Consider the following 14,254-nt stretch of genomic DNA (forward strand, 5'->3'; position numbering starts at 1 on the left):
CCTACTCCTTGCCAATTTAAATCACAGTGACGGAACCGAAAAATAAAAACAGGTTTGGTTGCATGGAGTGCCCTTTAAGATGTACAAAGTACATTCGCTGATTTTATCTAAGACAGTTGTGTTAATATTTGCCAATTTGCATGCATACTTGTTCTCATTCGCTCGTGTAATGTAAGGGGCGTGTTTAGGTTTTCTGCATTAGGCTACTTAATAAATCTGACTAAAGAGTAGGGAATCGGTATCAAACACAGTAGGAAGTTTGTTCTGTTTGGCAATTATTGTTCTGTTTGGCCTTATTCCCGCTGCAGGGTTTTAAATTTTTTTTAGAGGAAGCTAAGGTAAGAAACATTGCTGAGTTGTCATTGTCATACAAATAATACTCCCTTTTACGTTAATAGTAATAGGAACATTCGCTATTTGTAAACATTTATTAAGATCTTTGATGGTTAACTTGATTAACTTCGGAATTGGGAGCGACGATAAACTTGAATAACGAGTTCAGTTCAGTTTTGAAATTAAGCAATATTCTTTTTCAGATAATATAATCCTTGTCAAATTGTTCTCATATTAAAAATATCAACATTATGGTGACCTGGGTGCCTATATGCATTCTGGTATACAGTTCAAGGAATGACGTATGTTTTGGTGACGTTTACCTGGAATGTTATTATCCATCCAGATAGTTTTGCTTGTATGTTATTAAAATGCATTTTATGTTTAAAAGAGCATTCATGGGCTTAAAAGAGTTTTTCAGATGAATTAGTGTTTTTATTCCTTGCACAATTTCAATTTATATAATTTTTCACATAATAATCATGTTGTAGCAATATTCTCCTGAGGTTAATGGTGAATTCATCTTTAGTGCAGCTGCCTCTCCCTCTAAAGACCTGCGTTTAAGCCTCACCAGCTCCCTGCCATTACATTGGTGTCGGAAGATGTGTGCCCTCTGGTGCAGATGGTGCAGTGCCCCATAGCTGTGGTAGCCTGTGAGCAGTTTGTGAGTGTGAGCGCATGCTTTGTGGAATGGGGGAAGTAGTGTATCCATATACTCCTGAGGCTGCCCAACTGCTAATGGTGAACTCATCGTTAGTACAGCCGCCTCTCCCCCTGCACCTGAGTTCAAACTTCACCAGTTCCCTGCCGTTACAGGATTATTTGTATATAGCAATTTGGGGATGTGTACAAAACTGATCTATTATTGGTAGAAAAGTGGTTGTATCATGACTCGATGTTGATCGCCTTGTAGCCACAGTACAGGTCGACAAATCGTTTGGGGGAGCGAGTTGGCTACTTAAGATATTATGTTCTACGGCACCAACTGCAGTATTAAAATATGCATCTTAAAACGCAATCTTTATTGCATCTTGAAATGTAATTCGCTAGATGCAAATAGCCACTTTTATGAATTTATATTTGAACAGCTATTCATATGTTTGTCTTCAGCTACAGAATGGAGGCGATCCATGTGGGAACCAGCGAGATGATCGGAATCTATTCTGTCACAAACACTGTCACAAAATCAGATTCAAGTCAGCAGACTGTTTATGGATGTTTGAGATGTTTGCGGCGTGGGATCCCTCACGACCACAAAAAAGAAATTGTTCAGTTATCAAAATTAGCTGTACCCGTGGTGAGATTGCATGATTGCATATCTTTCCTACTGTCTGTTTTTCTTATGTAAACCAGTTTTTCAAGGGTCCTTACATTTCTTGAGAGTATAGATAGTGTGCAGTCAGAGAAAATGTGAAAGTCATCAGCCTTTGTAATTGTTGAATCATGCACCATAGTATAATATCCAGTTTTGTTTTTGATTTAGAACTTTGTAATTCATTTAGGGTACTTTGTAGCACTGTTATATAAAAACAGAAATGAAAAATCAATATTTTGTGTATGTTTACGTGATGCTAAATCAGCAACATTAATCCGGAAAAACAATTGCCAGAACTCAATTGCCATAACTCATGGTCAAAGACATTTCAGTTCTATGTTAATGCTTTAAAGATGTTCTCTCTCTCTCTCTCTCTCTCTCTCTCTCACACACACAGTGCATTGCTCAGCTTCTGGTGTTTTTCATACCTTTTGTCAGCACTATGTTCTGTGGACATCTGGGGAGGACAGAGCTGGCTGGGGTTGGTCTGGCCACAGCTGTGAGTGAACTTTCTCTTGCATGACTAGTCATGTTTCTCATCTCATCAGCTAAATTTGCAATAGCAGGGTCAGACAGCCCTGGTCATGGAGCGATGTTCCTGGTGTTTGCCTCTTCATCCAACCATATGACTACGTAATCGTATTATTAGGCTTAATGAACACTGGTGGCCATGCCGTGATGAATGCTGATTTGGCTGAAACACATTGGCGTTAGACTGGTTTTACAATTTCTTATCGATAAAACGTTTATGACTTTTTCCTCCTCCAAAGAGCAGAAGGAAACATTATTTGCCCATTCATAGGACATCAGTGCCATCTGAGCTCGTCATCTCAGCAGGCTAGGCTTTGTGCAATAGAAATACACAACCAAATAAGTAGAACAAAAGTAATATTTGACAAGGAAGGGAAAGTGACTTAGATTCTGCTAGAACAAAACCGAAAATGAACCTCAACCTTTTTAGAGCCAGCCTTTACTTCTGGATGAACTCTCACCAACTGTCATTCTGGTTTTTATTCCAACCACAATTGGAATCCCAGAATTTGAACAAGCTGTTAATTTTTCTCAATCAAGTGCTTTTCGTGTTTAAAGGGATAATTTAAACTCTTAAGCCACATTAAATCAGAAATAGTTATGCATGCCATGAAGAATCAGTCTCATGTTCACAATGTGCTTCTTGTGCTATATTGCAAGCAATTACATAAAAGGAGGTGTTACAGTTTAACAGAACAAATTAAAGACGGAGGAAAGTCAGTAGGCTTTTAACTGGTGAAAACATGCACACAGAACCAATAAATCTATTTGGTAGATAATGAAGAATTAAAAAAAAATGATAATGAGCCAATCCTGCATTATGTTAGTAAGTTAAACAATTATGAAATAACTTAAACGTGTTCTACATCCTGATTAGGAGCCTATTGATTCACTTCAAATTTTGTTACCACTTTTTATGCAATTGTTTGCAATATACAGAACAAGCACAATATGAACATCTGATTTTTATACTTCATTACATACATAGCGACAGTATTTATTGCAAAATATGGCTTAAGAGGGTAAATGCTCCCTCTAAACATGGAATGCATCTAATTAATAAAAAGTGTTATGAGGTTGGAATGAAAACCAGCATACACTGGGGGTCCCCATGATCGAGGGAAACATGGGAAACAAAATAACTTTAACACTGACAAACAGCAGACACTGTGGCCCTCCGAGACTGGAGTTTGACACCGCTGCCTTTGATGAATTAACATACTGGTTTCATAAGTTTAACATACTTGTTTAAACTTATGAAATTAAAGAGTACAGTTGTTACTTTATGGACTTTTTCTCTTCCTCAGTATGTTTAGCTCAGATTGACATAAAACAAACTGTAACACGTAAAAAAAAAAAACAGGACCAGCTTAAGCTTACAGTCACAATTTAAAAACTGCGCGTCTTCCCAATTTCAAACTTCTGCTACCCCAACCCCCTGCCCCACTGGTACACGTGACGCCACTAATATCAGTGACCATGATTACCTGAATCTGACCATTCACCTGAATCTTACCTCTTGTGGGCCAGTAATTACAACTATATTTACAACATACAACACACATGAAATTGCCTATGCATACTGATGTTTCTTGGATCTATGAAAGATTGAATTACTATTTTGTTTACCTTTTGTCTGTTAGGTGGCGACTATTGCTGGTATTTCAATTGGAAGTGGATTGGCATCAGTATGTGACACGTTAATGTCTCAGGTAATTGTACACTGCCTGTTCATTTTATTTCTGTCCTGTTGTTATATTTCTTCTGGATGCATTGGACAGTATACGCTCAGTGGCCACTTTATTAGTCACACCTATCTAGGACCAGACGTAATGTAAATTTCACACCTAGAATCGACTCTCGACATTTGATTAGCTTTCTTGTGCATGAACTGATGCAACCACACACAGTTGGCCAAGAAATAGCTGAGCAGCCAATTACTTTTGATCCCCTAAAACGGTGGTAGGGCTATGTAAACAAAAATTGTGTCACTTTACAAATATTTACAGATCACAACCGTATATAAAGGCCTGGTTCTTGGGCATAAGGGAAAACATAGTTCTGACAACTTGTGTAACATTTCTGTCTGGGGCTTTGCTGTCAGTTATGTGGCTGGAATTTTAAATTTGTGGATCTTTTCTTTGTTCAAGTTGTGAATAAAGGGCAGGATTTAAAGTGTTTTCCTGTGGTTGTCTTGCCTGTTCACCACATAACATCACTGGTCATATAGATTATTAGTATGTGTGCATACTTATGAGTTTCAGAAATAATTGAAATGAAGGAAAATAATTATATCGGCTGCAATTTTATAGACATCCTTACTTTATGTACTGTTTCATATCAGACAGTGTCCCAGCCGAATAAAAAAACGAAGCATTCCAGACGTATAGGGAAAATGAGCAGCTCAAACTTTCTATTTGAAAGAGGACATGTTCCAAATAAATTCACTTTTATTTGACTGTGTTCTTCTTTTCAGACCTTTGGCAGTGGCAACTTAAAAGGAGTGGGGGTCATTCTACAGAGAGGTGCCCTCATTTTACTTCTGGCTTGTTGCCCATGCTGGGCTGTTCTTATCAATACAGAGTCCATCATGCTGGTCTTCAAGCAAAGTCCAGAGGTGGCCAGGTAAGGAAGGGAAGTCCTTGGCTTTTCACTGATATCCTATTATATTATATTATATTATATTTCATTTAAATGTCTACTTAAGGTAAGTTTTCTCAGCACCAGGATTCAGCTGCCATTCTGGGCTGTTGCTTCCTGTTGTGTTCTTTGTTTTGCTAATTCATATTCTGATGTTGTGCTTTCTGACCCCTTAAGACTGGCCCAGATGTATGTGCAGATCTTTTTGGGTGCACTACCAGTGAGTAAATGCAACAACACACATTCTCCAACACGGCACGTGCTCACAATTGTGCAAAGACACACACATACACAAACTGACACCAAAAAGTGCATGGACAGTCAGCAGGTTTAATAAAACAGGATGACAAACTGTCATGTATACATGCTTGGTGCCATTGGGAACTAACCTATTCCTTTTTTACATGCTTATTTCTGGTCTGGTTTGGCTGCTTTATCAACCTTGACAGACAAAATATACATTGACTGCATTTGTAATATTTAAATACATTTACTAATGCATTTAAATGTGTGCTCCTTACAGGCAGTATTTTCGTTCCTGCTACTAGGGAAGTATCTTCAGTGTCAGGTAAAGAAGCACACAGACTGCTTTGGTGTTAAACATATGAATTGCTGTTCTTTCCTTGGGCTTTATTTTAATAAAGCATTCATTTCAGGGTATAATATGGCCTCAGGTGATCACAGGAATTGTGGGAAATGTCCTGAATGCACTGATCAACTACATCTTCCTGTTTGTACTGGACCTTGGCGTTGTGTGAGTATTCAAAGCTGACACTTTGACAGAAAAATTATATTTAATTTTTCATATAGTTATTTGAAATTTATGATGTGCTTACATTTCATGTTCATTGTTATCCCAGCGACAATATGCACAATTTGATAATGGAGATCAAAATATGATTTAATTATTCAGGCTGCTGGATGGGTCATCCTGTTAAGACACTGTTCTAGTACATAAACGGGCCCCACAGTCTGGTATTGAATCTTGACTGTGACTGAGTCCCGAATTATGACAGAAATTGGGCTCTGTTGTCACCCACTGAATGGGAAGTTTTCAGTCATCAGGGAATACAGCAACTCATTGTGCACCAGCGACCCCTGCTGGTCCTTCAGGCATCCACAAGTCCACCTGTTAACCCTATCTACTGTGGTCCCCTAGTGGTGGGACATCAATATCCCATTGTTTTATAGCAGTGTTACTTACTTACTTAACTTATGAGATACATAGATTTTTGAAGCTGGCCAGCTTTTTTGCAGAACTACCAAGAAAAGGGAGATGCTGCAGTTATACTGGGTTGCATGCCTGCTGTTTTAGCTCCAGGCAGGAGGTTGGGGGGTGGGGGGTCAGGGGGTTATTGAGATTAACTACCATTAGGGTAAATATTGGAGTTTATGGCATATGGCATATAGGAGGAAGTTGGGTGCCGAGAGATCCCCTTGCTGGAAAATATTCTTTGTGTTTGAGTTTGCACATCACGTTTGTTCTTGGTGAAAAATGAATTTGTTATCTCACAGAAATCTGGTGTCATCTGACAGAAATCTGGAAAAAGCTAGAGGAAGAACCTAACCATAAACCAGCACAAAAGAAAAAGGGTTCCAGCCCTACAGGCTTGGAGCCCTAAAGATTTTTAAGCTGCATTCACATGGCAAGAATCAAATGCTGTGTTCAAGGCCGAGTAAGGTGGTGACTGCACATGAGTAGAACTGAGTGGCACCAGCTGTTGAAACTTGATGTCATCCATCCAGGAAAGCCGTTGTTCGGACAACTGTAACAAGCGGTGACAAGTAGTAGGTTGTCTGCTGCATAAGGCTAAATTGTGAACCCGAAAAAAAAAACCGGGTTTACCCCAAAATATTCTTTACAAAGCTGCAATGTTATTGGATCCATTATGAAAGGTCAGCTTCAAACAAGGTCAAAGTTCAAATGATTTAAACTATGAGAATCACAACTTGCAATTATTTTGAGCTGTGCACTACGCCAGGCTTAGCGTTGCTGCCAAGTTTGAACATCTAGGACTCCCTCCATGGGAAAATAATGTCTAATAAGTCTGCGCATTGCAGATCTTCGTCATGAATATTCTCTGAGTGTGGCGTGGAGACCAAGGAGTCCGTGTATCCACAATTTTGTCAGTAAAATGTGCACAATTTGGCAATGCAAATAAAAAGGATGTTATTACTCACTTTATAGCCTAATACTGGAGAACTGGATATACCTGATGATATTGACCTTTTCGTGAATTAATCACAGTATTGCTAATCAAGGTAAATGACTGAAACTGTTGAGACAAATAATCGGTTTAAGGGGAAGTTTTCCACCCCATCAGTTTTCAACTCAGCAGTCAGCACTAGAGTTGAGCAGCACTGTTTCATAGTATTTAAATTTCTGAAGTAAACGAGGTTAAGCTGCACATTCCACTGAATCACGTCTGTGTGACCCTGACTTTTGAATTGTAATTAGAAGTTTCTAATTATTCAATTAGAATCATTGATAAAAATTGTATTATTTACAGTGGTTCAGCTGCAGCCAACACCATATCCCAGTACAGCCTGGCTCTGTTCCTGTTTGCCTACATTTATTGCAAGGGTTTGCATAAGCCCACCTGGGGAGGTGAGTTCAGGTGCAAAGCATAAATACCTAGGCTAGTACTGCACTCCAATTCACTGTCTTGTCAACTGCCTTTTAAAACACATTCCTGTGTATTCAAGTGCTGGTCCCAGATCATACCAGTATATATGAGATGATTACAAGTGTTGGTAAATAAATTATGCTTGTGGTATTTTTTAAGGTTATATATGAAGAGAAAATAAAACATTAGGTGTCATATGTTTGGCAGCTTTAATGTTTCAGGCATGCATCTTTGGTACTCCTTTAGGCTGGTCTGTGGAATGTCTGCAGGAATGGGGATCCTTCCTCAACTTAGCCATACCCAGCATGCTCATGATATGTCTGGAATGGTGGATGTATGATATTGGGTCATTCCTGACAGGTAACTGGCTCTTGTATTGTCTTCATTATGCAGAAGTACTACAGTGTCACAGCTTTCTGTTTCTTCAAGTAGTGGAAAATGTGCCCAAGGTTCAGCGAAGGAGGGATAGTCAAGTGTGGAAAATATTTGGAGAATTGTGAACCATTTCATGGATGAGCCCCACGGACTCGAATCAGATCCAGACCATGCCATTGCTCAGTGTGGGCACCAAGTTATAAAAAACAAAAACAAACAAACAAACTACCAAAAGAAAATAACTCTTGTCCTTTAGAACAAAGAAAATGAACCCACCATTCTCCCTACTTCACGAAATACTCCTGACCCCATTAATCTTGATGCAATGTCCCTTCTTGGGTTCCTTAAAACTAAAGCATGTGCCCAGTTTTGCTAAAGGTTTGGAGCTGTGGGGAAATCAACTTAACTATTTAAATTGAGCAGCTGTAGTGAACCATGCATCAGCTGTAATGCAAAATATGCTGCATTGATTAAACTCCCTCCTGTTTAACATTATAAGAGTTCTGCTCACTTTTCTTATATCAGCATTGGATGTATTTCTGTTGTGAATGACCGATGTTGTCTTTTAAAATCTGTTGATCAAGTATGCCCGAATCTCCTTTCATGGCTTATTCATTGCATTGTACACTGTCTTTGCTGTATAGTCTGCCAAATGACAAAATTGTAAATTATAAACTGAGTGGAGCCAGAGGAAAGGATTTAAACAAATGCTTAATGTCACCAAATATTCACCGCAGGTCTGATAAATGAGGTGGAGCTGGGAGCACAGTCAATCCTCCGTCAGATGAGTGGTGTTTCATACATGGTAAATACATCCTAAATCTTAACTGTAAATGCTATATAAAGAGCCAAATTAGCATGTTGTCTTTTTGCGTTCCTGTAATATACTTAAGAGTGCGTGAGAAGAGGGGGCTTTGGGTAATTATAGTGGAGCAATCTATTATAATGACTATATTCTGTCATGATTCATTTTCCCTCTTCTCAGTTGACTAAGCTGTGCCAGGTCCAAAGCACTTCTTTAAGTTAGGGATTCCAAAACTGCGCTGTGATTGTACTAAACATGTGTAAAACAGATCCGTAGTAAAGGTACAGTAACATAATAGTACATGCCTTCAGTTTCCTCAAGGTTACAAAATAGCTGCCAGCGTGAGAGTGGGGAATGCTCTGGGAGCTGGAAATACACAGCAGGCTCAACTGTCCAGCAAGGTCTCCATAATGTGTACAGGTATGAGGGAAAGAAAAACACCACACTGTCTGGGCACCATAAATGCCATCCCCAGCAATTGAATTGAAAATGCAGGTAGTGAAGCAAAAGTGGTAACACCTAAGTAAAGTCACTTACTGGCATCACTCCACGAACACCCTTAATGCCGTTTGATCAGACTTGGTGACAATATGCATAATTCTGGTTACACGCTCCTGAAACATTAAGGGAATAGTGCTCTGTGGATGGGGGGCATTGTCATGTTTAAAGAAACCCTTTAACATGGAGCAAAGATCCTCATTAACCCTCCTGTTCTGTTCATTTTTTAGGTACAGCAAAAATGTTCCCGGGTCAATCCCCATACAGGGGGGGTTTGCAAATACATGAAATGAACCATTTTCATTTAAAATGTTGATTACACTAATTAAGGCCAGTAGAAGAAGTTTCATACTGAAAAAATAATTTTAAGTATTTTTCCTAGATTTTCAAAGGGTCAATTTGACCCGCAACATAACAGGAGGGTTAAGTTATTCAGCACCATTATGTGCTGACTGACACCGATTTTACCTTCTAAGGGTTTGAGTGCTTCCATAACATTCCAGGAAAATGGACTCCACACCAGAACACAACCAACAGAAACCTTTGCTGCTGGAATGCCATTTTGTTTCCAGTTTAGGTTCACTACCTGTATATTTTCCAAGCATTACGTTCACATGTGGCTAATATGAATTATCAATGGAAACTTTGTGGAACATCCACTGTAATTCCCTTAAACTATGCTGCCTCCAAGGGTATTTTATTACTGCCTACTGCTTGCTTGCCAATTTGTTTGACTTTCAGTGCTCAATCACCCTCCCTCCCTAAACCTAAACAGAAAAATGTAAATTTGCCACTCACCCACCTGATTCGCTCTTCCCTCTTGCCTACCCTGCTTGCCTCTGAATTAACTTTTGTCCTTTGGAATTTTTTCCCTTCTGTTGTGAAGACTCTCTTTCCACTCATCCTCATCTCCATTATACACAGTAAAATGTCCAGTGTTAATTCAACTTTAACAGTGTTAATTCAACTTTAACAGTGTTAATTCAACTCTAGCAGTTGGACCCCAATAGGGATCAAATGTTATATGTTAGAGTTGAATTAACACTGGACATTTTACTGCATACCCTCCTCTTCCCCACCTGCTCCCCTACCCATTTCAGTCACCTCCAGTCAGAGCCCAGCCCGTCCACAACCTCCTCCCGACCTTTATGTACCTTTATTACACCTGTATTCAGTAATCAACCTTCAACCATTAATTAGCCATTCATTAACTTTTATTACATCTGCATTCATTATGTTTCTGAGGTTACAAGTGATTTCCTGTTGTTTCTATGGTATGCAGTTGTGATGTCCATATGCATAGCAATAATCATTGGGACAGCAAAGGATTGGATGGCCATTGCCTTCACAAATGATGAGTGAGTACCATTGATAGTTATAAGTGTATCTGATATGTACTCAGCTCCTCTGATCCAGATACAGCTTTAGAGATGGATAGTGTTTATCCTGTTTCTAGCGTGTCACTCCCCAGCAGTACAAGTAAATGTAGTACTCAGGACCTCTAGAAGGCTCCAAGGTTTCATTCACTTTCATGGTGTAACTTGGTTGTCTTCTCCTCCGATTGAAAGTGTTTTCCGCCCAGATTGAAAGCTTATTCTGTGGATATGATCTATGGAAGTAAATGTGTACAGTATATTAGTTTTACTGCACGAATACCACAAATATTGGTGCATGCTGTTGAAGAAAAGAAATTTTTGCATCACACTAAAATAAACAACTGTTATTTTTATATGATTATACTGTAGCATGTATGACATTGTGTATGTAAAATAAACTGTCAAAATATGTTTTCTGAAAAATTTGGTTTAACCTCCCAGCTCTGAATGGGCAAAAATTCATGCGTTGCTATTTCTGACGTAATGAGGCTTAAGGAAAGGACCTTACGGTAGACGTGTGTTATCGGCTGCCAACTTCAGACAGTAGTGTTAATTCAATGCTCTTTGGAAACAAAATAAGCTTGTCAGGAAGGTGAGCTCCCCCAGTGGTAAATGAGGTGCAGTTATTTTTTCATTTTATTCAATTGGATTTAATTGAATGGTATGTTCATTTTGTAGTTTGGTTAATTGAAGAGTCAAAAATGAGTCAATGGTGCATGTACCGTGCGCTGAACTAGCAAACTATCCAAGGTGTACTCCTGCATGCTGGTATATTCTCCAGCACCTCCTGCTACCCTGACCAGGAATAAGCGGGTATAGATGATGGAATGATGGACATTACAGTGAATTTTTTTTAGAAACAATGGTTCTTTGAGCAGTGCACTTCAGACATCACGAAAGGTGCTATATAAATTCAATCTATTATCCATTATTGTCTTCCTCTTTGTTTACAGGCAGGTCAAGAGGAGGTTTGGAGAGGCTGTGGTTCTGTTCATACCCTTTCACTTATTTGATTCAATAGCAGTAAGTAACAAACATTACCACATTCGTTTGATATTCATTTAAGCAGTTTGATCAAGTTTTTACTTGTAAAATTCTACAAGGAATGAGTTGTTTTCTTCACAGTGCGTGTCTGGGGGCATTTTGAGGGGGGCGGCAAAACAGAAGATTGGTGCAGTTTCTGCTCTGCTGTGTTACTACTTTGTGGGGATTCCCGTTGGAGTGCCCTTGATGTTTGCTACAGAACTTGGAGTGACTGGTAAGAACAATGTGAAAATCACAGGCCACATAATGGAAATTTATGTCCCAAATACATAAGCTTTGTTCAGTCTCCAATGTTGCTCTCACATTTCCTTTCTTCTGTAAGTGCTGTAACACTTGCATCAAATATAAAGTTCAGTGTATTGTTCTCTTCCCTGTCTGCAGTAGCTTATATCTGCTCCTGTCCCCAGGTTTGTGGGCTGGTTTGGTAATTTGTGTTTTCCTGCTGGCTGGTTTCTCTCTTGCCATTATTTTCAAACTTGACTGGAAGAAAGCTGCTTTTGAGGTAAGTGACACCATCTTCTGTCTTTACTATTATATACAGGCTTTAATAGCATCTTAATGAGGAAAGTGATAATGTGAGTTCAGTTGAACTTCATAGTTACTGACTGATTGGTCAACAGCACAGGTGAACCCAGAAGCAGCATAAGCGGTAATACATTTTCAATCTCCTTATTATACAATCTCTTTATTCGGATGTTTAAAAAAAAGAAAGAAAAAAAGAATTAAATGAAAATCACTTTCATTCACACTTAAAATAGACTACAAATCACAAATAGACCTCTCCCTCCATGGCTGCATGTTGGATCTCTCTGATATCAATGAAATAGGAGAAAGTTTCAGAGGGAGTAGTATAATGGAACATGTCTCAGGTTCTACTGTTTATACGGTCAGACACAGAATTACTGGCACCCTTGATAAAAATGAATAAAAAACAGTGTATAAAATAATCACACAGACAGTGACCTACATTTTATGTTAAAATGTGGGAAGAAGGTCACACTTTAATCCCATCCTACCAAGGACAAAATAGGCCACTAAACTCTTATCTCAAAATCTATAAATGGTATATGGTTCACCACTTTTATTCAAGCAGAGACCTGCACTATTTTGGTGAAACAGTTGGCCTACCTGATTTAAAAAAAAAGATTAAATACATTAAAAAGCTAAATGTAGATGAAAATATTTCAAATGCTAATTAACAGGCAAAGAAAATCACTAAAAGCACTACCAGCTAGAGAAATGTAGAGTTACACTCTACAAGAAGCTAGCGATAAGCACCATCATCATTGTAATAATGTGAGGGTGTTGATGTTTGCAGGCGCAAGTCAGGGCTGGGGTACAGATGGCAGAGAAGAGCGATCAGGCGCAGGCCATGAAGATGCAGGGTGGCTCTTACGGTAAGATTCCCTGCTGACGGAGGCCCACAGCTGGGCAACAGTGGCTCCACACTGCAGCTGAACTGGTGGGAAACGCCTCACCAGTATCTGAAATCCAGTGTTGTTGTGGTTCAGTATCTCAAAATGATTTATCATTACACTGCACACCTGTTTACTGTGTCTAAGTGCCTGACTAAGAACCAGTGGGGTGTCACAGGTAGGTCCACCAAAGGAACAATTAAACATTCAGAAAATAGCATTCTGCATATGTAGCACTGGGAAGGAACATCATAGTTGTTGTAATCTGGTCAGCGTTACTAACTGCACACCAATGTGCTTCTTAACACTTGTGAGAGTGTTGCTGGACACGTTGTATGTATCTACGTGTTCATGTATCGTGAAGAATAAACCAATGATAAGGTGATAGCGGCATCCTGCAACAATCTTAATAAATATGTAAAAACTCTGGTGACAGTAATTTTTCAAAGCACAGAAAAAAATAATTACTGTTTACCACTACTCAGACACATAGCAGTGTGGACTGGTTCTCTGGGATTATTTGAGTTCTGAGCTTTTATCTGACTGTCGAGTAGGCAATCCACACAATCATGTATACATGCAGAGGTCACTCTAAATGAAAATGTTAATTATGCATGTTTTTGAAATAAACAGAAATGACTCCAGAGATCCATGGTGGGGAGCACAGTCCCTGGCAGTTCAACTCAGACCTGGAAGGGCTGCATGAGAGAGAAGGTGGGACCCTCACCACAGTGGGGGAGGTGCTGTCTAACAGGCAGCTGTTTCTGCGCCGGGGGTTAGCGCTGTGCGGTATGCTGGTCATACTAGGTGCAGGAAGCCTCACCTACATGCTGCTCCCTACCGTCTTCAGACAGGGGTTAAACGAGACTGTCACCATACCACCCACTGTGGACAACCTGTGGACCCATAATCCTATGGACTAAGTGGGCCAAGTGGACTTTCAGCTGTTTTTTGCCCATTCAAGCTTTTGATCCCAGCTGGAATGACTCACAATGCAGAGGGTGGCTCTTGGCAGCTTCCCAGTAACAATTGTGAATGAAAATATAATCCTAATTTTACCTCTTTTTTTTTTAGCATTCTCAGTAAATCTGTCATACAGCAACAGAAACTTTTCATTTGGTTTATGAATTCATTTCCTGATGGTGAGCACACTTGACAACATTCAAATTAAAAATTCTTTGTTCAATGTGTCATGCAGGTGTCAATAACCAGCTAGCCTGACAATGCACTTCAAACTATTGACATTTGCTTTCAATAATCCCTAAATAAGCATTGTTCTCAGCCATTTCATTAAT

General features: G+C 39.3%; 1 protein-coding gene across 2 annotated transcripts; it reads left to right on the plus strand.

The window, feature by feature from the left end:
* The first annotated feature begins 250 nt into the window (after window positions 1-250).
* Window positions 251-14,145, plus strand: LOC118210099 (multidrug and toxin extrusion protein 1-like). Of its 2 annotated transcripts, XM_035385969.1 has the most exons (18): window positions 251-338; window positions 1,444-1,630; window positions 2,046-2,147; window positions 3,823-3,891; window positions 4,656-4,804; window positions 4,997-5,039; window positions 5,343-5,387; window positions 5,476-5,573; window positions 7,330-7,427; window positions 7,693-7,806; window positions 8,559-8,626; window positions 8,938-9,046; window positions 10,407-10,482; window positions 11,454-11,523; window positions 11,626-11,758; window positions 11,952-12,046; window positions 12,863-12,941; window positions 13,593-14,145. In XM_035385969.1, the coding sequence occupies exons 2-18, from the start codon at window positions 1,451-1,453 to the stop codon at window positions 13,880-13,882; spliced, it is 1,818 nt and encodes a 605-aa protein (XP_035241860.1). In that variant the 5' UTR covers window positions 251-338; window positions 1,444-1,450; the 3' UTR covers window positions 13,883-14,145. The 2 variants fall into 2 exon arrangements, with proteins under 2 accessions (XP_035241860.1, XP_035241861.1); XM_035385970.1 differs by lacking the exon at window positions 251-338 and having other exon boundaries at window positions 1,576-1,630; window positions 2,087-2,147.
* Window positions 14,146-14,254: the final 109 nt, after the last annotated feature.

The sequence above is a fragment of the Anguilla anguilla genome, chromosome 12 (assembly GCF_013347855.1).
Source record: "Anguilla anguilla isolate fAngAng1 chromosome 12, fAngAng1.pri, whole genome shotgun sequence".
Lineage (NCBI taxonomy): Eukaryota > Metazoa > Chordata > Actinopteri > Anguilliformes > Anguillidae > Anguilla > Anguilla anguilla.